This window comes from Miniopterus natalensis, chromosome 19 (genome assembly GCF_054644295.1).
Source record: "Miniopterus natalensis isolate mMinNat1 chromosome 19, mMinNat1.hap1, whole genome shotgun sequence".
Taxonomy (NCBI): Eukaryota; Metazoa; Chordata; class Mammalia; order Chiroptera; family Miniopteridae; genus Miniopterus; species Miniopterus natalensis.
The window spans coordinates 930969-951555 of NC_142099.1; the positions used below are offsets into that span (position 1 = coordinate 930969).

The window sequence follows — 20587 nt, forward strand, 5'->3', positions numbered from 1 at the left end:
TCGGCTAGAGGGACACCAGGGATGCAAATTAGCCCTAACAGCAGCTGGTTGCGAAGGCGTGAGGACGCGAGCCCCTCCGGGCTCTGCGTGTGCGTGTGCGTGTGCGTGTGAGCTGCAGCCTGAACCCCAGGGGTTTCCAAGCTTCATGACAACACACGATGCTCTCCCCCGTCCCAGCTAACCACTGCCTCGGCGAAGCTCTGCAGAACATCTGGGGTGTGTATTTCTGGAAAAATCGGTGTCTTTTCCACAGCTCTCTTCCTGAGCATCATGGGCTCTGGTCCGATGGGAGACTCTGCCACAGGGCTGCCCTGGGGGCCGGGAGCTGCCCGGAGCAGACTGGCAGCCACTGAATGGACCTGCTCAGTTTCACTACTGACCATCTACCCGGTGCCACTTGGACCAAAGAATAGAGTGGAGCCCCCGAGGATGGACGCGATGCGCGTACGAGGCCCCTGAGAAGCCGCCTTCCCTCCAGAAAAGCAGTCATTTCACGTCCGTGTCTGCTCCAGACCCCAGGCCTTGTCGGTGGAGCCAGAGCTGAGATCTGAGGAGTCGAGCTGAGGCAGGAGGAGCTGCCTCTTGCCTGCCCCTGGCCTCGGAGCCCAGAGGCTCCGAGCGCCTCCTGCCTCGCGTTTCCGCAGCCAGACGCCCAGGAGAACGTCCTGCTGACTTCACTCGGACGGGAGGTTCCCCAGGACTAAGAAGGTTCCCCAGCCTGAGCATTTTAATTCTACGTCCTGTTGGTGGTCACGGCTCTTTTCACTAAAAGTCAACCTCATCAGTAATTTCTTACCATTTCCTTACTAGGTTTACGTCTTATAAAAAAAAGATTTAAGAGGAAAAAATGAAAACCTCAACAACAAGAGGTCTTCTCATTGTTAAAGGAGCAGAGCTCAGAGGGACAGGACTGGACGGGAGTTTCCCGAGCCTTCGAACCTCCAAAGGGCAGAGATGACCATGGCCTGGCTCTGTGACATTGTGAGTTTACTAAAATGCCCTTTGAAAATGTTTGAGGGTTTGGATTCCCGGTAAACAGAGCCATGTTTTATTACTATGGCAATGGTCCCCTTCTAATTTATTCTAGCAACTAAAGGAGAGAGTTCAAAAGATCTTCGGGGTTGAGGCCAAATCCCCACAAAGCAAAACTGAAGAACAAAAGGAGACCGGGGTCTGTGCCCAGGTTCTGGAGCCTGTGGAAGGAAACTGACAGGAAGCGAGCTTCACAGACCCGCGTCCTCTAGCCGGCCGGGCTCCCCGGGGACCTCGGCTTCCGTGCAGGAAACAAAGCCGCGGGAGCCGAGCGAAGACGGAGAAACGCCTTCCTTTCTCTTTTCTTCTCTCGACGCAGAATACTGGTTAAAAAAAAGCTGTAGAAGAGGAACTTTTACATACAGGCTCTCTACTTAGTTCTACAAAAAGTATGACTAAAGCAAGTGAGAAGGTAACCTGCAGGCGGTGACAGACTTTAGTGTAGAGGAGAAATCTGGTGCCTGGCAGAGGTGCAAGCACTTAATGGGTTATTAACGTTTGTTTTTAGAGAAACCTTAAACCTGCGCTGGTTACACGTGTTTACGCTGACGACCAGCAACTCTCAGGCCCCTCAGGAGGGTTTACAGTAAACACGCAGCTTCCTCCCCATGTGTAATAAATACTGCGGACGTCAGAGCTGCACAGAAGTGAGCCCGCCCTCGTCACACGATCCGCCCCAGGTACACGGACTTGGGGTACTTCTGCTTCAGGGTCGGCCACTGCACCACAAAGTAATCGCAGAAACGGTGCAGGATCTTCCCAGACAGCGACAGGTGCTCCACCCGGCAGATGCTCTCCACGTAGACGATAGTCACTCGCTTTATCCCCAGGACCCCCAGGAGGAGGGCGGACGCACAGACAGGAACGCAGGTCCCTGGCCCGTTACACAGCACCTTGAAAACAGAACGGTGAAGAGCGAATTGAGAGAGAACACTATTCTAAACGAGGCGTTTGCATGAAAAACAGTCCCATCTCTGAAGGGATTTTCCCCTCAGTCTTGAACGATTCCTTGTGAAGATGCAATATGTAGCCAACCGTGCGCCTTGGTGGGGCCGGGTTGTGGGCTCTCCCCCCACCAGGCCTGTGCCGGGGGAGGTCACTCCACTGCCCTGTGCTAAGGGGCGTCAGCACAGTGCCTGCTGCTCAGCCAGCACTCACGGGACAGCTGTGTTGCTCTTCTCTACGGCTTTCACCCTTTTCATGGCCTAGTAATATTCCATCATGTATTTGTACCACAGCTTGTTCATTCAGTCGTCTACCAACGTACACCTGGGTTGCTTCCATGCTTGGCTACTGTAAATAATGCTGCACCGAACGTGGGGGTGCATATATCTTTTCAAATTAGTGTGTTTGTTTTCTTCAGATAAATACCCAGAGGTGGAATCACTGGGTCATAAGGCAGTTCTATTTTTAATTAAAAAAAAAAGTTTTTAGTGATTTTAGCCAGAGGAAGGGAGGCGAAAAAGAACACAGGTGCTATCAGGTCAACACTTTATGGTTTGTTACCAAGAGCTCCGACTGGTCTGGGGAAAACAGAGACTTTGAGAAGGACAAGCATGGATTTCCTCAGGCAGGGTGGGAGCCCTGGACCGTGAGCTGGGGAGCAGATGGAGTGACCCCTGGGTGAACCTATGGGGACCAGGAGGGACAGGGAGTGGGGAGGTGGCAGGGGAGGGAAACTCAGATTTGGGGCTTTGAGGATGTGGCCACACTGGCTGGGCAGACACCTGCTTAGAGAAAATAAATATTTAGCTCAAGAGAACAAACCTGTCTTCACAGACTGTCAGCTGCAAACATTTAAAAAACTCTCGTCAAAGGTTTGTGCGAATGGTTTCAGCAAGAGTGGGGCTGGAGGACCGAGAGCCAGCAGCATCTTGCTAATGAGGGGGACCTGCCGCCCTTTGTGAGCTCACAGCTGGTCCCACTGCAGGTCCGTCCTTGGGGCAGAGTCCAGAGCACGGAGTTCTGACGTCACCGATGTGAAACTCAGAGGTTGGTGCTCACATTCTGGGGAGACACGGGCAGGCGCGTTCTCTCTGTAACACCGAGGTCTCGGCAGCAGGGAGCTCCTGCTGTCTTGAGAGGGGGTGACACCAGCCCTGTTCCCCATCGGAACCCCTCCCTCTAAAGGCGCTGCAGGCCTCACTGCCTCCTTAGCGAACTGTGGTGGCCGTGAGGCCCCTGAGCAGGTGTGTAGCTGTTTGCTCACTGGTCTTGGAGAACATCAGAGTTTGCCCTGCTGACGCCGGGGGGCGGGCCGCGTGGAAGGGGTCACGCTGGCTTCCCTCCCGCAAGGAGCCGTCCCTGTGGGAGCGGGAGCGGGACCCCGCATCTCGCGTTCCCTGTGGAGGAGGGATCCTCCTGCAGCTGATTTAGCTCCACTTACGTCCAACACCAGACAGAGCTCCATGACCAACCAGGAGGCTTTGTGCTGCGAAAAAAACGAGAATCACAGCAGGAGGCCAGGGGAGACAGGGATCCCCAAAACGCAAACTCCCGAAGAGGAAACTCTGGCCTACAAAGGCACAGTCCCCCCGACAACGCGTGGGCGGAAACCGAGAAATTCAAGACGATGAAGACGGCGTCTCGTCCCCAGAGGCTGTTAGAAAACACGAAGTTATAATTTTTTCTTTTTTAAAATAAAGAGCCCAGGTGGCCCCACAGCACTCGGGCTGTAAAGTGGAGCAGCTGCCGGCGGACGTTTGGCAGCGGATTCAGGTGGAGGCTGCACAGCGTGCGCAAGTCCATCTCAGCGCAAACGAGGCGCCGCGTCCTGCTCCAGGTGAGTGAGAAACGCCCGTCTGTCCCTTTCGGCTGCTCTGACACGTCAGGAACGCGCTCAGCCTCTCAGCCAAATTCCCGGGGCGAGCTCGGCGGTGAAAGGTTAACGGAGGAGGGTTATGCAACGTGTTTTTCCCCTTTCCCCCGCTTCACAGCGCTCAGCGGCCACCCCTGAGCTCGGATACCCCGACTCCTTCCCACCCCACCTGACCCGTCGCCTTCAGCACTCGGACTCCCGGAGCCCCAGCCCTTCCCCAGGTGCCAGGGGCAGGAGGCAGCCTCGGGGGCTCGGCCGGTTCCGAGCTCCCACACTCTCCCGCTGCGGGGCCTGCGAACCGTAGGGGCGCCGGCCTGGGCCACAGCCCGCCCCACCCTCAACTGTCTCCTGCGTTCCTGCAGGCTCCCTTCTTTTCTTTTTGCCCTCAGACCAAAGGGAGGCTTGAAAAATGCTAAACAGACGTCACTATTGGTTTTCAGAGGCTGTAAAAATAGAGCCAAAGCGACTCAGAGGACACTTTAGACCAGGCGCTGAAGCCTCGGAGTCGGGGCTGCCTGGAAGGCTGTGCCTTTGAACCTCAGATCCTCAAGGCCGCCCTCCCACCTCCCTCCTCTGCCTCAGCCCCGCCTGCCCACAGGGCCAGGTCCCTCCAAGGTCACTGCCTCTGACCACACACCAGGCCTCCCCGAACGCCACCTTGTTCACCAGGCTCCCTCGTCCTGTGCTGGGCTCACACCGAGCTCCGCACCCCACTCCACCTCAGGAAACAGGCCAGCGGTCACTGGGGAGGAAGGGGCCCCGTGCCCGGCTGGCCTGGCGACAACTCCAGGCATGAGGTGGGCGGAAAGAGAGAGTGAGGGGGCGGAGGCACGCCGCCTTCCGCAGGAGGAAGCCTGCAATGGATGCCAAGTGGGAGAGCAGCAGCTTAGAAAGCAGAGAAAGACCACTTTCAGGCTCTGGAGAAAACCAAAAATAATCCAAAGCAACCTCTCACTGATAAAATGGCCTAATTTCCACTCAGATTTTGCTCTGAGGTCTTAAAAAACATCCAGCAGAAACCACACTGTTTAAGTGCGTCGTTTCTGGACGGAGCAGCTCTGGCTGTCACCCTGCCAGTGAGTCAGGGCACTGACAGGCACCTTGGCTCACAGCCGGGAAGCAGCCTGTCGGCCCCAAGAAGCCAGATACGTGGAGGTTCCACAGAGCCACGTCTCCCAGCCGACTGACCATGGCTGGACTTGCTAAATGCATGTTCCATTCAGGCTGCTGGACAGACGGCAAGTGTGTGCGTGTGCGTGTGGTGTATGTGGGGGTGTGGTGTGGGTGTGAGTGGGTGAATGAGTGTGGGGGGGTGGGGGTGTGAGTGTGCAGAGGGGCCCATGCTGGGTGAAAGCAACACCAGCGTGATCGGTGTGCATGGGGGCTGAGGACTGGTCCACACAGGAGCAGGGACTAAGCAGGTGCAAATGAGTGGCTCCCAAGGTCAGTCTGTTCACCCTGGAAAACGGGGCAGCAGACAGTGTGGTCCGATGGCTCCATATGTGACTCAGCTGAGCATCTATTCTCACAGGCATCTGGGGCCAGCTGACCTTTCCTTTGTCCGGCTAAGTTTCCTCTGAACATGTCGCAAAGGTTTTTGGTCACCAAAAACTAAAATACCAGATGAAGGTCATTACAGGGAATCCAACCAGCGGCAGTGAGGGGAAGACAAGGTTCCGCCCGGGCTCCAGCTTATCAGGGAGAAGTTAATGGGCTCTCGTTAATGTTCCAAACACGTGTCAACAGGCCAATTAAAACCTGATAAACTACGAAAACAGTGGTGACTGGGGCCACCCAGTTTGTTGCCCAATTAAAAAAAAAATCAGTCTCCCAGTCACAGACAATGGCCCACTGTCCACGTCACCCGGCTGCCCCGTGAACTTAGACATTTCAGAGCTCACACTGGGCAGGAAACGTGGAAAGGGTGGCCGGGTGGAATAATTGGCTCCTTTCATATGGCGAAGGAGTGCTCAGAGGATGACCCATCGAAACTTGTCCCCAGCCTCAGGCAGACAGGTGGAAATGCTCCCTTTCTCCCAGTTCCCGTTACCCACATAGAATCTGAAATGCATGTTTTACTTGATGGAAATTCAACGTAGGTTCCATTTTCGGGCGCAGAGCTCTCTGCCTGGGCATTTCATTTAACATCGGCCAGGTGGGAGCGAAGCCAGGAACACGCCCGGCTGACTTGGGAGCCCTTCCAGCTTTCGGGCTCTTCCTACCCCAGAGAGGAGCCCCGGTTCGGGGTGTGGGCGTCTTTGTTCCGTGGTGACTCACACCACCCTGTTCATTCACTTATTTTTAAGTCATCCTGCAAATATGTGCGAGGCACTTTTCTAGGAAGGGGCGTGGGAACCAGAATCAAGGCCTGGCTCTTGAGAGCGCGCAGCGCTTTCCCCAACACTGTGGGCCTGGTCCTCTAGTCCACCATCAGCAGCCTTCAGAGGAAACCTGCTCCACTTCTCCCCGAACCCAGCTATTCTCTGGGCAGCTCACTTTCCAGAAAGTGCTTCTGGTCCCCATACTTTTTTTTTTTTAAAAAATATGTTTTTATTGATTTCAGACAGAGGAAGGGAGGGGGGGGAGAGAAACATCAATGATGAGAGTCATTGATCAGCTGCCTCCTGCACGCCCCCGACTGGGGGTCGAGCCCGCAACCCGGGCATGTGCCCTGACCAGGAATCAAACCCCGCTTGCCTGGGTCCTAGGTTGATGCTCAACCGCTCAGCAACATTGGCCGGGCTCCCCTTTTCTTTTTAAACTCAAGAATAGTCTTAGGAACTCACGATTTCTAGTCACAGACGCCGGGCAAAGCCATGTTTCCTGAAACACCTGACGTCTGAAATATCAGAATCACCTAAAAAGCATTCGATGACCTCGACCAAGATGACGGCCCTTTCCGATTGTTGTTAAGGGTTCGATGCAGGTTCCATGACAAGCTTTTCATCTAACAATCGGCTTGACTGAGACAAGCATGGCTTTTAACAGACAGTCAACCAACAGACTGACACACTTTTTCCTCAAAGCAGCACAGTGTATTCGGACAAGAATTAGCTTTCTCCTCGCCGAGCGTGTGATGGGGGCTCAGGAACTGCAGGTGGGTGGGGTGCAGATGGTTAGAGACATGGCTCATCAGCACCACGGGGCGCGGGGAAGGGCACGTGTGGGGTCCACGCAAATGTACCGGGTGGTCAGTGGCGGCAGCTAGTGGGGGTCGAGGGCCGGGTCGGGCACTGCGCTAATGGCTGCTGAGGGCATGGTGTACGTACCAGATCTGGCTTCAGGCGGTAGGTCAGGGGGAAGGAGAGGCAGGCTGAGTGGAGGGTGGTGAGCACGGTGGACAGCCAGGACTGCTGGACCTCGCGGCTCCTGGGGATGCGGTGGATGTAGTGTCCGGGAGACTGGAGGGAGAGAGCACGGACCCGTCAGCTGGCCGCGGGCACCAAGGTTACACAGTTAGCGTCTGCAGGCAGCGCTTTCTTCATTAGTCTTCATTTTCATCCCCACTGCTTTTAGATTAGGTAAAAAAGCCCTTTTCTTGCTTTACGCAACACACATCATTGGGTTATGGCAGAAAAGTTCCTAAATATGATTAAAAAGATTAAAGTCAGTTCTGACAATAAGTTGGGGGGAGTTTTCTATACAATATGTTTTGGGCAAAGAGCATAACATACTGACGTAGGACGAGCTCTTACAAACCAACATGTAAGACACGTGACCTGGCTTCACAATGAGCAAAGCCGGTGGACAGACAAGTAGAAACAAGGCAACAGTTGGTCACTGCACGTGTGACAGATGGTGACCCAAACACGCAGGAGGCAACGAGGCTCCGTCGGCCTGCTGCCTGGCAAGGCCGGGCGCCCAGCGTGGTGGGGCTGGGAGACAGACGCTTCCGTCCCGCACACTGCTAGGCTCCTGGGGAGGGGTCTGGAATGTCAGCATTTTCAGTGTGTCTACTTTTGACCTAGCAATTCTGCCTCCAGACGTCTGCCCCGACTCACTCGCAGGTACCCACTGGGCATTGTTTGTGTCTAGCAGGGAACAGAGGGGCAGCAACAAGCGACACAGACATAGGAACGTGTGCGAGATGGGCCATTGTCAGTGCTGAAGTGAACACCCCCAACGTGTGTTAAATGCACACGCGCCTGTGCACATGCCTGCACACAGACTAGTATTTGCGTGGAGAAATGGGGACCTGAACGCCACACATTGTAGGGGTAGCATCAGGGTGTTTTCATTTTCCAGGCCATTTGTCTCTATCTGTATCTATATTTATACCTGTACATCTCTCTCTCTGTATCTCTCTGTATCTATATCTACCTGTATCTGTATCTATCTGTGTATCTGAAATCTGCAGCACATGCTATTAATTTCGCAGTCAGAGACACCAACGTTTCCTCCTGGCATCTGAGTTCCTGGGGTTCATTATCTCTGCTGAATGACAGGTTACCTGACCCTCGGCAGCTCAGGACCACTGGTGTTTTTGGCTCTCAGTTCCTGGGGTGGGAACGGGAGTCACTCAGCTGGGTGTTCTTTCCTGTGAAACTGGAGAAGGTGCTGGCCGGGGCAGGGAGCCGAGTCCAAGGTGGCCAGCGCACGGCTGGGACGCAGTGCTGGGCTTTGGCAGAGCCCCTCACTCTGCCCACAGGCCCTTCCACAGGGCGCCTGAGTGCTCTCCTTATACAGCAGCTGGTCCCCCAGATGCCAGGGATCCGAGCGAGGGCGAGACCTCAAGGTCACTCTGTCATCTCCACAAAGGCCTGCTGGTTAACAGGTCAGCCTGTTCCACACAGAAGGGGCACATGGGCTGCGGAGCCGGAGAAGAACTGGGGCTTCGTCGGGCCGACACCACACAGGCGAAGTCTGGGATAAAGGATGTCGAATTTAATGTGCTCCCCTCCCCCCATGGCCTTAGGAACCATCTGCTCCTTGAGAAAACAGAAACCTCTCCTGAACTAGTGAGGATACACACTCTGGCCCTGAGTTTCCGGCGTTTAGAAAGCGGCGTGGGGTTGTGTCTGGAGGCTTTTGCTGTGGTGGGGGAGGGTGTGCACACCTTACACATGCGGCCGCCCCACTCCCCAAGGGACAATGACAGATCCCTCCTCTTACGTTACCCCAGCACAGGAGGGGCCTGGGCTCGGCCTGGACCCTCTACTTTCTTTACTAATTAATCCCTTATCAAGTGACTGCTGCTTCTCCTTCCAGGAGGGGGGACAGAGGTGGGAGGTGCTGAACCAGAAAGTAAACTGAACGGTTCCCAGACCACAGAGCATACAGGCGGCAGGAATGGAGAGGGGAGCCTGGGCCCCTCAGCTTGGCTGTGCTCAACACAGGAGTTGGTGCCGGGGTCTTTGATGCCCCATGTCATCTGGAAGATACACTTTTCCCTTTCTGGGGAAAACCAGAATAAAAACACAGAGCCTTAGAAATAGACCTTTCTGCTGAACCTTAGCCCCTGAGGCCCTCTGGTGAGTTCTGCTCAGTTCTGCTGTTTCCCCTACCTGGCAGCCAACAGGTGACATCCTGGTCAGTGAGCGCAGAGTGTGTCCTGCAGTGGGAACACCCAGCAGCACGACCCAGTCTCGTTCCACAACGGCAGGAACAGAATGGGAAAGGGAGACTCTCTCATACTCTCTCTACCATATAGTTAGTGAAACACCCTTTCTATCTACCATTTGTCTGTCTGTCCATCCATCCGTCCATCCTGGTCAAGCTTGCTGACTGAAACGGGGCAGGACGTGGCCTACAGTACTCTGCGCGCCCGCAGAGCCTCCCAGGGTTCCACGCACACACTTGACTGACACAAAGCTAAACGAGTAGTGGCAGGATAGACAAGAAAGGCAGAATGCTCGAGAATAAAAAAAAGTGGAGAAGTGAATTTCTTTTCAGGCTTCTACTTTCTCTGAAATGAAGTGAAAACGCTGAGTTAACCACTAATAGAATATGACAGCTCGTAACTGTCAAAGAACCTTCCAGAATGACATCACTGCTGGAAACCACAGGCGTATCTGGCTTTAGGTCTGCGACAAACTAAATAGAGGGTTCTGGTGACGAGACGGAAATAATCCCTCGGAGGACTCCCGATGGCGTCATAAACCACAATAGAGCGGCGTGGTCTATGAGGTCGCTCGCTCTGTCCCCACAGGCAGACGTGCACAATACGCCACTTATTTACCGCGTGCCATGCTGCTTGCAGAGCCCTGGAAACAGGACAAAACTAAAATGGCAAGGTTTAATTCAAAAGTGGTTTCTCTCATCACTGCTGCTTATAATGCAAAGTACAGCACATACCAAAAGGATGTTGGATGGTTCAGGAAGTCGTTGTGAAATTAGGACGACCAGCGCTTACCGCACCAGGTCCTCCCACTACGTGGCAGCTTGTAGGGGGAGCTGCGGGTGCCAGACTGGGTCCCCGGCACCTGGGGAGGCTGCTCTCCGGGCCTGAGTCTGTCTCGCTGTGAAGACAGGTCTCAGGCTCAGGAAAAGAAAACACTTGTTTGTTCTTGGAATGATTATGGGCCTCTGGTCCAGGAGCCTACAGTCCTTCACAGTGGATGTCGGGGGTCCTTCCTGGCCCTCATTCCCCTTCGTCTGCCCACAGTCACCAGTTCCTTGGGGTGAGTCACTCTTCTCAGTCTCAGTCAGGTGGCTGTGCTGGGATTTCAAGCTCCCCCTCCCCCAAGAGTAGGCCCGGTGGCTTAAATAGCACAGATGACCTTCAGCCCGGCCACAGCGACTGGCTAATAGACCATCAGGTAAGAGGGATTTGCTGGGCACCCAGGAAGAGAAGCTTCGGTCTCTCGCGTGCCCACAGAGACGGTCTTCCTCTTTCCACTGCCTGGTGCGGCAGAATGGAGCCAGGGTGAGGGTGCAGGTTTGCAGGACTCAGCCGTTGTCAGAATCCTATAGAGGATCAACTGGCCCAGGGCAATGGCTAAACACCAGAGGCTGGAAGGAGGGCAGCGTTTCCAACTCCATCCACTCAGAATCTCACCCAGAGGAAGTCTAACCTCACCGCCCGCCCTGGAGACCGGAGGGTGGGCAGTTCAGATTCCGGAGGAGTCTCAGGCAGTAGCCACCTACGGCTCTAGAACCAGCGCCCGTCTACCTGACCCACTGCTCCAAAACAATCGATGACTCGCTGAAATGCCGCATCGGGACCTGTACCTGCAACGGGTTACAGGTTTTCTCACCCAGATATTCACTCACTAGGACGAGCTTCCAAATTACAGGGCTTTTCGTTTTGTTTTGTTTTTACCTTGATGTGTAAGTGGACACAGTTAAGGTTCATTATAAAGAGGGAAAGTGCCTGCAGGGTTAGTCACACTCCAGAAACGCACTTAGCTGAAGGGTGGGTGCAGAACGTGACTCGGACGGAGGAGAGCCCCGGCTGCGACCACATCCTGTGCGAACTCGTTTCTTTCAGGATGGCTCGGGAGTTAGGAGGGGCACCCAGGCTTCCGGGCGCAGGTGCCAGGGAGTTAGGAGGGGCACCCACACTTCTGGGCTGCAGGTGCCAGGGAGTTAGGAGGGGCACTCACACTTCTGGGCTGCAGGTGCCAGGGAGTTAGGAGGGGCACCCACGCTTCCGGGCGCAGGTGCCAGGGAGTTAGGAGGGGCACCCAGGCTTCCGGGCCGCAGGTGCCAGGGAGTTAGGAGGTGCCCACGCCTCCGGGCCCAGGTGCCTGCCCGAGGCCGCCCGCCGCCGCGTGGGGCCGGCGCCCCCTGGTGGACGGCGGCGGGTGCGCGGAGCGGGGCGGGTCCGCTCAGTCCGTCCCCGCGGCGGACGCGCATCCCGCCCGCAGGAACGCAGCCGGCGCGCGCCCGGACGCGGGGACCCTCCCCAAGCTCTGGGAGCCTTAGAAACACCTACTTCGCATCAGTAGGTTGGCACCTCCCCTGCGGCTTTTCTCTTCTCAGCTTTGTTTCTTAAAAAAAAACAAAAAACTTCCATCGCTCTCTAATTGTCGTCTCAGAAAACGGGCACAGACCCAACGGGGGCTGGGCGCTGTCCACGCGCGGGGCGTCCCCGACTGTCCCCTCCCCAGGCCCTCTGCGCTGCAGACACGGGCGGCCCCGGCTCCGGAGGCTGATGGGGCCGGTCTGGTAACTCGGCCGCTTCTCCCCCTTCCCGTCGCGGTTCTCTCCGGAGCGCCCCCCGCCCCTGCGCCCCGGGGCCGTCCGCACGGGCCGGGAACCTCCCCGCTTCCCCGCCGGGCCCGGGAACCTCCCTCCTTCCCCGCCGGGCCCGGGCCGCGGCGCCGGCTGCGCACTGCCCCCTGGCGGCGGCGCTGGGGCCGAGACGGAGCCGCGGGCTGCGGGATGAAGCGGGGAGCGCCGGGCTCCAGGCCGGTGATGGGACCCCGCCCTCACGGCCGCTCCGACCAGAGGCGCCCAAGGTCTGCCGGGCTCTTTCCTTCACCCCCACGTCCTATCTATCGGGAAATTGTATTAACTCTACTTTCAAAAATTAGCCAGAATCCAACTACTGCCCCATTCCTGTCCCTACTGGTGCAGCTGCACCCGCTTTCGCTGGGGTTGCTTCCACAGCCTCACGCCCGTCTCCCGGCTTCACCCTTGACCCCCAGCCTGCTTGCAACAGGGCCACCCAGAGGTCTGTTTGGAAGGGCAGGTAGACCAGTCACTCCCCGAGCACACCTTCCCCTTCCCACAGCTCCCTACGCTCCTCGGCGGCCTCCCAGGCCCACGGGCCCTGCCTGCCGCCTGGAACTCACTCCCTGCCGCCTGGAACTCACTCCCTGCCGCCTGGAACTCACTCGCGTGCTCCCCGCGTTTCCTCCACACCAGGAATCCAATCAACAGTCAGCAGAATGCGCTCCTGGGAACGGGTTTACCTGCCCTTTAAGGTCAGTGGGTCATCTCATTTGGGCTTTTGTTGTTTTTTTAACTCTTTTTTTCTAATCAAAGTAACACCCACACTTACTGTAGGAATTTTGGAAAGTTATGAAAATTCTGCAGAATAAGTATAAGTATAAAACCGTTCACTGTGGCACAGCCAAGGGGAAATGGTGCGTCAGTATGACCGGCGGCCGCGCAGGTACTGCAGGTACAGGGCACACCTGCAGCGTCTCACATGGGGAGCTATCACGGTACAGAGTTAAATGAAAAACGCTGATTTGTGAGCTGGCCATCCTGCCCCTCCCCCGTCTATGTGCACAGATTTCATGATGTTTTGTTCTAAGTCCACGTGTGACAGAGAGTGGGGTTGGGGTGGTGACAGGAAATCCCACCTTTTTAGTTTGGTTTCTTTTTTTTTTTTTCTTGAACTGGGAAGAAGGGAATCCCTCTCTGCCAGAAACAGGAAGAAAATGAAGAGGGAAGGACAGCCTTGGAGGCGAGGTGGGGGATGGAAGACGTGACACAAACCCAGGGCTGGGGTCTGAAGCCCTGCAGGTTCGAGGGAGAGGGTGACAGCTGATACTTCGGTGACAAACACACTGCCCTGTCCTGGAGAGTCAGAGCGCATGGGGCTCCAGTCATTTCCTCTTCTGGTTTCTAACTACACCCAGTCCCCAGGTGATCTCACCCGCTTCCTTATTTTAAGTCCCATCGCATAAACACGTATGACTCCAAAATTCATATCCCAGCCCAGCCTCCCCTCCTGAACTTCACTCATGGACCCAATGTCTTGCTGGGATCTCCACAGATGTCCTGCCTGGAGTCCTCCTGCTCCCTCCTGTGAACTTGCTCACGGACATCGAGGGCAACTCCCCTTTCTGGCAGCTCAGGCCAAAAGTCTGCAGGTCATCCTCTGCGCCTCACCTCTCTCACACACCCTCATCTTAACTGAAGTGCACCATGCGATTGTTTCCAGAGAAAATTAAACTCAATATACAACTTGAAACTTTCATAGAAATGGAAACAATTCCTTACCATGCTACCCGGGTCTCTATCAGCTCGACTGAGTTCGAAAGCATTTATCTTCCGGGCACTGATTTCATCGGTGTCCGCGATGACGTAGTGTCTAGGAGAGTAAGCACTGGACAGGTGCTCCAGCAGCCTCAGCAGCTCAGTGGTGTGCCCACCTGGAAAGACAAGGGGAAGGCCTTAGACGTTAGACATCTACTTGACTACATTATACTGATGTTATATTCGAGGTATTTCTCCAAAGCAGAAGGAACCATGGGAAACAGTAATCGGTGCCCTTGTGTGAATACGACTTTTATGTGGGGAGGAGGAGAACAAATGTATAAAAATAAAACCAGCACTAGCAGGTGCTGAGGAAGGGACAGAGAAGGGTCAGACACGGCTCCCGTTACCAAGAAGCCCAGGGGAGAGGGGGCAAGACACACACAGACAGAGAGCGATGCCAGCCGGCGAGAAAAGTAAAAATGACTATGAGAAACCAAAGCCATGGAGTCAGGGGAGATCCCTGGTGAAGGTGGAGAAGACTCAGAGGTGAAGCTAATAGGAGCAGGGAGGCCCCTGGGTGGGGTGGGATTTTAAGGACTTGAGATGGCAAGATCTAAGGCGTGTGTTCACGGGGTGGTGGGTGAGGGTGCAGCAGGGTCAGGAGAGTAGGTGGAAAACGGGGAGCCGGCCAGGCAGGTGCGGCTCAGTTCGCTGAGCGTCGTCCTGTGACCAGAAGTCGCGGGTTCGATTCCTGATCAGGGCACATGCCCGGGTTGCAGGTTCGGTCCCCGGAGAGGCAACCGATCCGTTTCTCTCTCTAAGCATCGTTCCACCTGCGTGCAGCCTCCGCGCTCCTACATGCGCAGTGTGACCTGTGTCCCCTGCAGCTGCCACTCAACCCTGACGCCTGCGGGGCTGGGGACCCCGTTTGCACGTGTCCCCTGGCAGGACAGCCCGCGGCTCCTACTGGGGCAGAAAGTCCTCAGCGCGGCTGCCCGACGGTGCTACGTAACTGTTTCATCCTCGCGGACTTTGTATATTTATAAACACGACGAGTCGCCTCGCCGCCTCTATCGTGATTCCCAAGCTGAATACAAACGCCTGGATTAATCACGCGAACCAGCCCTTCAGTATCCAGGGAAATTGCAGGTCAGCATCAAAAGGCTTCTGCGTCCTGTCTGTTTACAGATCATTTATTGGAAAACTATACGCTGCAGAGGGGCTTTATTACCGACGAGGGCAATACACTCCTACGTTATTCAAGTCGAGGCCCGGAAGCGCCAGCCCACCCGCAAGGTGCCTGGCTGAGGGCTGGTTCCGGCGACGCAAGGAAACTACAACTCCCAGCATGCAACGTGCACAGAGCGCTAAGGAGATCAAAGGACGGCGTCGCAGTGCACTCTGGGGGTTGTAGTCCCGCCCCATACTTACCGGACCCGGCCACCGCCATAAGGCTGAGAGACTCCCGGGGTACGACGACCCGTGAGTGAAGTACGAGCCACAGCCGCAGGGCCAGGACCACGGCCACCGCGCCTGCCGCCGCCGCCAGGAGAAGGAGGCACCCCATTCAGAGGAACTACGCATGCGTGCTGGCCTCTGGCCAGTCCTGAAGAGCGGTCAAAGTTCAGGAACTACGGGCGCTGAAGAGACTCAAACGCGGCGAGTCCAATGTCGTGCTGGGCGGGTCGAGGGCCAGAGGCGGAAGTCCGGCCTCTGAGGACTTCGGAGTCTGCGCGGAGGTCGCGGAGCGGAAGCTCATATCCGGAAGTTAAGCGCTGGCGACGTTGGATTTCCGCCCGGGAGAGGTCAGGGCACCTGCGTGCCCTGGAGGCCCGGGAACTCCCCAGTAGCAAGGCGTCCCAGCTACACCAGCCCCGCCAATTCCACGCGAGGCCCGGGGGCATTCCACGCCTCTGTTGTCTTTTCTTTTTGAAACACAAAGGGACGTGTTTCTGTCGCACATGCATTTACTGAAAGTGTTTGGCAGTGGAAGGCACTTTGGTACAAGGACTTAAGGGCTCTCATCCTTGTGCCCACTCAGCGCTAACGACCTCGAACCCCGAAAACCAAGGCACGAGGCTTCCTTTTATAAAGCCCTGCCCCGGTTCCTGATTGGTCCGCCTTTATGCAAATGAGCAATTCAAATTTGCACAGTGTGGTTGGCCAAAATAGCACCGTCCTGATTGGTTGGAATCACAGGTCCTGATTGGGTGTTGTGGAGCTGCTCTGATTGGTCTGCTCAGTAAAGATGCACCTGAGGCTGTAGCTGTGCAGCTCTGATTGGCCGGGCGGGTCTCAGCCCATTGGTGGCCGGCCGACTCCAGCGCCGCCTTTATAAGGCCGGCGCGGGGCAGCGCGTGATGGAGGCGGCTGCGGTCCGCTCGCGTCCGTCCCCTCCGTGTGCGCTGTGCGTGCGAGGCCCCCGCAAACTGTGGCCGCTGGACTCTGGCGATGACTTTGGGCCCAGTGACCCCCCGAGGAGTCCTTCTTGGCAGGTATATTCCTTCTCAGGGCCCGCAGCCCAAATCTCGTCTTTCCCGCCACTCGTGCCTTTAACCCTCGTGGGCGATCTGGCAGCTCTCAGGCCGTGTGAGCGCGTGGCCCGCGACAGCGCCGGGTGCGCCCCATCCGCGAGGGCGGAGGCTCGGTGCTCAAGGTAGCGGGACGCCGACCGCGTCGCCCTGCAGTTTCCATCCGGTTAATCCTAACGCAAAGCCGCCCCGCCCCCACCCCACTTTTGCTTTTTTTGCCTCTGGTTAACCCACGTGGCAGCGACATGAAAACGCTGGGCTTGGAGAGGCCCTGCACCCGGGTGTGGTTTGCCCCGGCCCCCGCAGGCCGGCAGGTTGGACGGAGTGTGTTCTCCAGCGCGGCCGCGCTCAGTCGTCCATCACCGACGCCCAGCCTGCGTCCTCTCCGTAAGGCCACCAGGTAGATGTCATTCCCCCCGTTGCAGGCAAAGCAGTGGGTGCTCTAAAAGTGAAACACGTCTCCTAGCATTAGTTAGAGGCGAAGGAAGGTTGTAGCTGTGGGCTTTGGCATCAGCGCCGCTCAGGTTTGGGTGCAGCCAGAGTCCCCTGGGCTCCCCGACACAGGGTTGGAAGCGCAGAGGTCGGGCCTCCCGCACAGTCTGAAGAACAGCTTAAGGCTGTTACACAGGGTGCAGTTTCCTCTCGTCTGCCCCTCCTGCCATTCCCAGCGGCGGCTTCAACTCCAGACTCGCTGCTCCCCTCATCCTTAAAGGGAGGTGTGAGTGGTCTCAGAAATTACGTCCAGACAAGGCCATCTCCAGAGCCAAAGGAGAGGTTCTCTTGCCACTGGCTCTTTTGAAGGGTGAGGAAGCCTTTTCCAGAAGCCCTCCGCAGACTTTCAGCCCTTCTGGCCGTATTAGAATCCTTCGTGAAGGAATGAGGCTTTGGGGCTGGCTGGGGTAGGGCAGAGGATGACATACAGCTCACCTGTTGCTGCAGGTCGTTTGATGGAGGGTGGGCCCTGGACAGAATGGGCATTCTCTTGGAGAGGAGGAAGGTGGAGGAGGGTGGAGGAGACGTGATTGTTGGGTAGGCAAATAGCAGTGTTTGGGTTGCCGTGGAGGTAGTGTCTGAGATGGCTTTGTAAACCAACACTGGCAATACGGATGCCAGGCCTATTAAAAGCTACTAGGCTCCAGGCCCCGGAAGACATCCTCACCTTTCCCATTGCCCCATCCCTTTATTGCCATCGTTACCTGTATGTAGGGAAAATGAGTTTGACCAGATTTGGCTTGCAGCCCACATGGATGGGGGTGACCACACATTTAGAGGCTGCGAGTAAATGCAGAGAATCAAAGAGGGTGGAGTGTCAGGCGTTGTCTGCAGTTGTGGGTTGAGTTATTTTGGATTAAGGCTAGGGTCAGACTCTTTGGTGTTCCTGACAAGGAAGTTGAGGGCTGCAGGGAGGAGCCAGGTGGCAGGCAGGGACCGGAACAAAGCTGGGAACCCTGTACATGGCAAGAACTTCCAAGGAGCTGGAGGTGTTGAAAGAAGGAGGAATGGTTTGGAGGCAGCGATAGGGATCAGGAGGCTGCAGCTCATGCAGGAACATGGGAGACATTCCAAAAGAAACCAAGGATACAGGGAAACTCACAGGTCACGGATCAGGAGGACCAGGCGGTGCAGGGACAGGGTTTGAAGGGTGGTGAGGAAGGGGAGTTGGGTCAGATTGGGGGTTTACAAGTAACTGCAGAGCTAAGAGTCAGGATGACAGTGGGGGAGGCTCCTGGGGACTGAAGTAAACAGGGACCAGGCCAGGCTCTCAGTTCATTGCCGTTCAGTCTGATTCACACCTCTTGGGTCCTCACTGGGCCAGGCCCTGGGGTGCAGGGGCGAGGCAGCAACAGCTAACACCCGGCAGTGACTTAACAATGAGCCTGCCTATGGGAGCCGCATACTCCTAACAGGGCCTTCTGGAGAAAAGCACCCAACCCACACCTGCATGGGCTGCCTTGGAGTATGGGCTGCTGGGGGTCCTGGCAGCCGGGCCCCTTCCCACTAGAGTCCATCAGCCTTCAGTCCTCAGGAGGGCAATAAGAGTGTGGGTAAGGAAGACAGAAGCTTTTCTGCAAGAGCCAGGGAGCCCGCTGTGGTCAGCATTGTGTTCACCCATGACAGGTAGGGGCAGCTGGAGGGGAGATGACACGGTAGGGGCAGCTGGAAGGGAGTTTTTGGTCTCAGCCAGAGAGAGAGCTGTGGCCACCAGCACCACTGGCTGCATGCCTCCCATTGAAGGTCTTCTGCAAGGTTGAGTTGGGTGGGTGACAGGTCATCTTAGTTGTAACGAAGGCCTTTTCTTTCCCTGTCAAATATGCTAGTCTATGTTTAGGTCGCAACGTTTTCCTGGATGAGTCACTTCCCGGAGCTGCTTGAACGCTAACCCTGCAGGCTGAGGCAGTTGTTAATGTGCTTCATCGGCATTTACTGTGTGCTTGCTATACGCCAGGCACTTAGAACATGAACTAAGTAATTTAGTTCTGACAGCAACACTGTGAGGCAGGCATTATGATGACCCACATTTTATAAATGAGGACATCAAGGGACAGGGAGATCATGTCATGTGCCCTGGGTCATGAGGCCAGGAAATGGGAGTCAGGATTCAACCAAATTCCCATTCGTACCTTCTACAGTGTGGTTGAAGGTATTACAGAGTATTTATACCAGCTGCCATGCTATATATGCAGAGAAAGCAAGACAGAAATGTAATACTCGCTGTGCCTGAACTTTTATTTATAAAACTAAAACTAAACATGAGGAAAGGGACACGTTCCGCCCACCAGTGAGGAGGCATCTGTGTACTTCAACTCCCTCTCACCACTCCCGTGAACCTGAGTGCTGTCATTACCCTCATTCTGTAGGTGAGGAAACTGAGGCTTTGCCACGCTAACCCCATGTTGCTGGCGCTCTGAGTGGACCTCCTGTGGACGCTGTGGCCATCTCGTGGGCTTCAGGGATCCCGGGATGTCACTCAGGGAAGAGGGTGCCCTTCGCAGAGAGCACGCTGAGAAGAAGGGATAAGAGGAACGGAGCTTACAGATGTGCTGCTCCAAGGTCAGTGTTGGTTCCTCTTGGAAGTTTTGTGTAAATAACACCAGACACACCTTACAGCAGTGGGTACAGAGCTGCAGGAACCTGGTTTCCTCTCAGCGTCTCCGTGACTTATTTAATATCCTGCTCGTCTTTCAGCGACACTAGGCGCCCTCCACTCATGGTTAGTCCTTTCCCGACTTGTTACACGAGGGCTTGTTAACTCCCTACAGATGTTTTTGCTGGAAGTCTCACATGATGTAGCCACACTTAAAGAGTCCCTACTTCATCTCTGAACCCCAGTGGTGCCCTTGCTGATCATGACTGTTTTGAAGTAAGTTAAAAGATAACCGAAAAGAACCTGAGAAAGCTAATACTTTGTAATGCTTGATTTATATTTACTGAGGGAACTGAAATATCTGTGCTTTTAACTTAGAACTGTAAAATAATCTGAATCTGCTTTTCTGAAAAGATGCTATAAACTCAGCAAAACCTTTTGTGGTCAGTTTTCTCCATCAATTATGGTCTCTTTCCTGAATTCTTTAACCACTGACTCTCCCAGTGTCTCTACCCGTAGCTTATAAAACTCCAGTCTCATCATTGAAAATAAAAGGAGATCAGTGAGACCTCCCTGGATCAGTCTGGCTCAGCATAAGGCCTTTAAACGTCCAGCCCGGCATAGCCTGGCCACAGCGAGATGCACTCCTCCCCTGAACCACACCTCCTGCCTTTGCCAGGGTGATTTTCCACTCCTGGCCTGTTCTTATGCCATTAGCTGTTTGAAGGAACACAGGCTTCTGGTGAGCACAGAGCAGAGTAATGTTTCAGAGGCTGAGAGCTGGGCATTCTGAACCTGTGGCCAGGTACATGGACGTCCCCGTGGCATACAGAGGAGGCATGGCTCTCCCAGCATTACAGAAGTCAGAGATTGAGTGACACAAGCCTTGCCCTAGTCTGACACTGTCCTGTGCATACTGCGTACCCCTACACTGTACTAGCCCGAAGAGGGTCTAAGTGTCTGAGAGCTTGGCTGGATTCATGCTGAACAACTTGCCCCTACGAACACAGCCAGACTCTGTCTTCTGATTCTCCTCACATCACTATTTTTCCATCTTGATATTCTTCTTGGGTTTTTCTCATCTGATTCCCTTAAAATTAAAAAAATACCTTTTATTTATAAAAACATTCAGAAAAGTAGTAGAAATAATATAATGGACACTTGGGTACCCACTAGCTAGATTTTGCTTTTCTATTTTTTTGCGAGACTGTTATTTTCTTTCCCTCTAAGAAACAAAATCCTTAT

The 20587-nt window shown here is 55.2% G+C and overlaps 1 protein-coding gene across 2 annotated transcripts; it reads right to left on the reverse strand.

Annotated features, from left to right (window-relative positions):
- Positions 1–1308: 1308 nt before the first annotated feature.
- On the reverse strand, positions 1309–15418 carry ALG14 (ALG14 UDP-N-acetylglucosaminyltransferase subunit). 2 transcript variants are annotated; one of them, XM_016216310.2, is made up of 4 exons: positions 15158–15418; positions 13748–13899; positions 7120–7251; positions 1309–1925 (listed from the first exon to the last, which is right to left on the reverse strand). In XM_016216310.2, the coding sequence occupies exons 1-4, from the start codon at positions 15291–15293 to the stop codon at positions 1695–1697; spliced, it is 651 nt and encodes a 216-aa protein (XP_016071796.2). In that variant the 5' UTR covers positions 15294–15418; the 3' UTR covers positions 1309–1694. The 2 variants fall into 2 exon arrangements, with proteins under 2 accessions (XP_016071796.2, XP_087683875.1); XM_087827749.1 differs by lacking the exon at positions 1309–1925 and adding an exon at positions 2824–3039 and having other exon boundaries at positions 7120–7279.
- Positions 15419–20587: the final 5169 nt, after the last annotated feature.

What these genes read in the sequence shown, in the direction of transcription:
- ALG14 (XM_016216310.2), bottom strand. Translation starts at nt 15,293, where the DNA reads ATGGGGTGCCTCCTTCTCCTGGCGGCGGCGGCAGGCGCGGTGGCCGTG. An exon ending in ATAGAGACCCGGGTAGCATG is followed by an intron (nt 7,252 to 13,747) that starts GTAAGGAATTGT and finishes CTCTCCCTCCAG; the next exon opens with TCTCCCGGACACTACATCCA. An exon ending in ACCGCCTGAAGCCAGATCTG is followed by an intron (nt 1,926 to 7,119) that starts GTACGTACACCA and finishes TCTGTTTTCAAG; the next exon opens with GTGCTGTGTAACGGGCCAGG.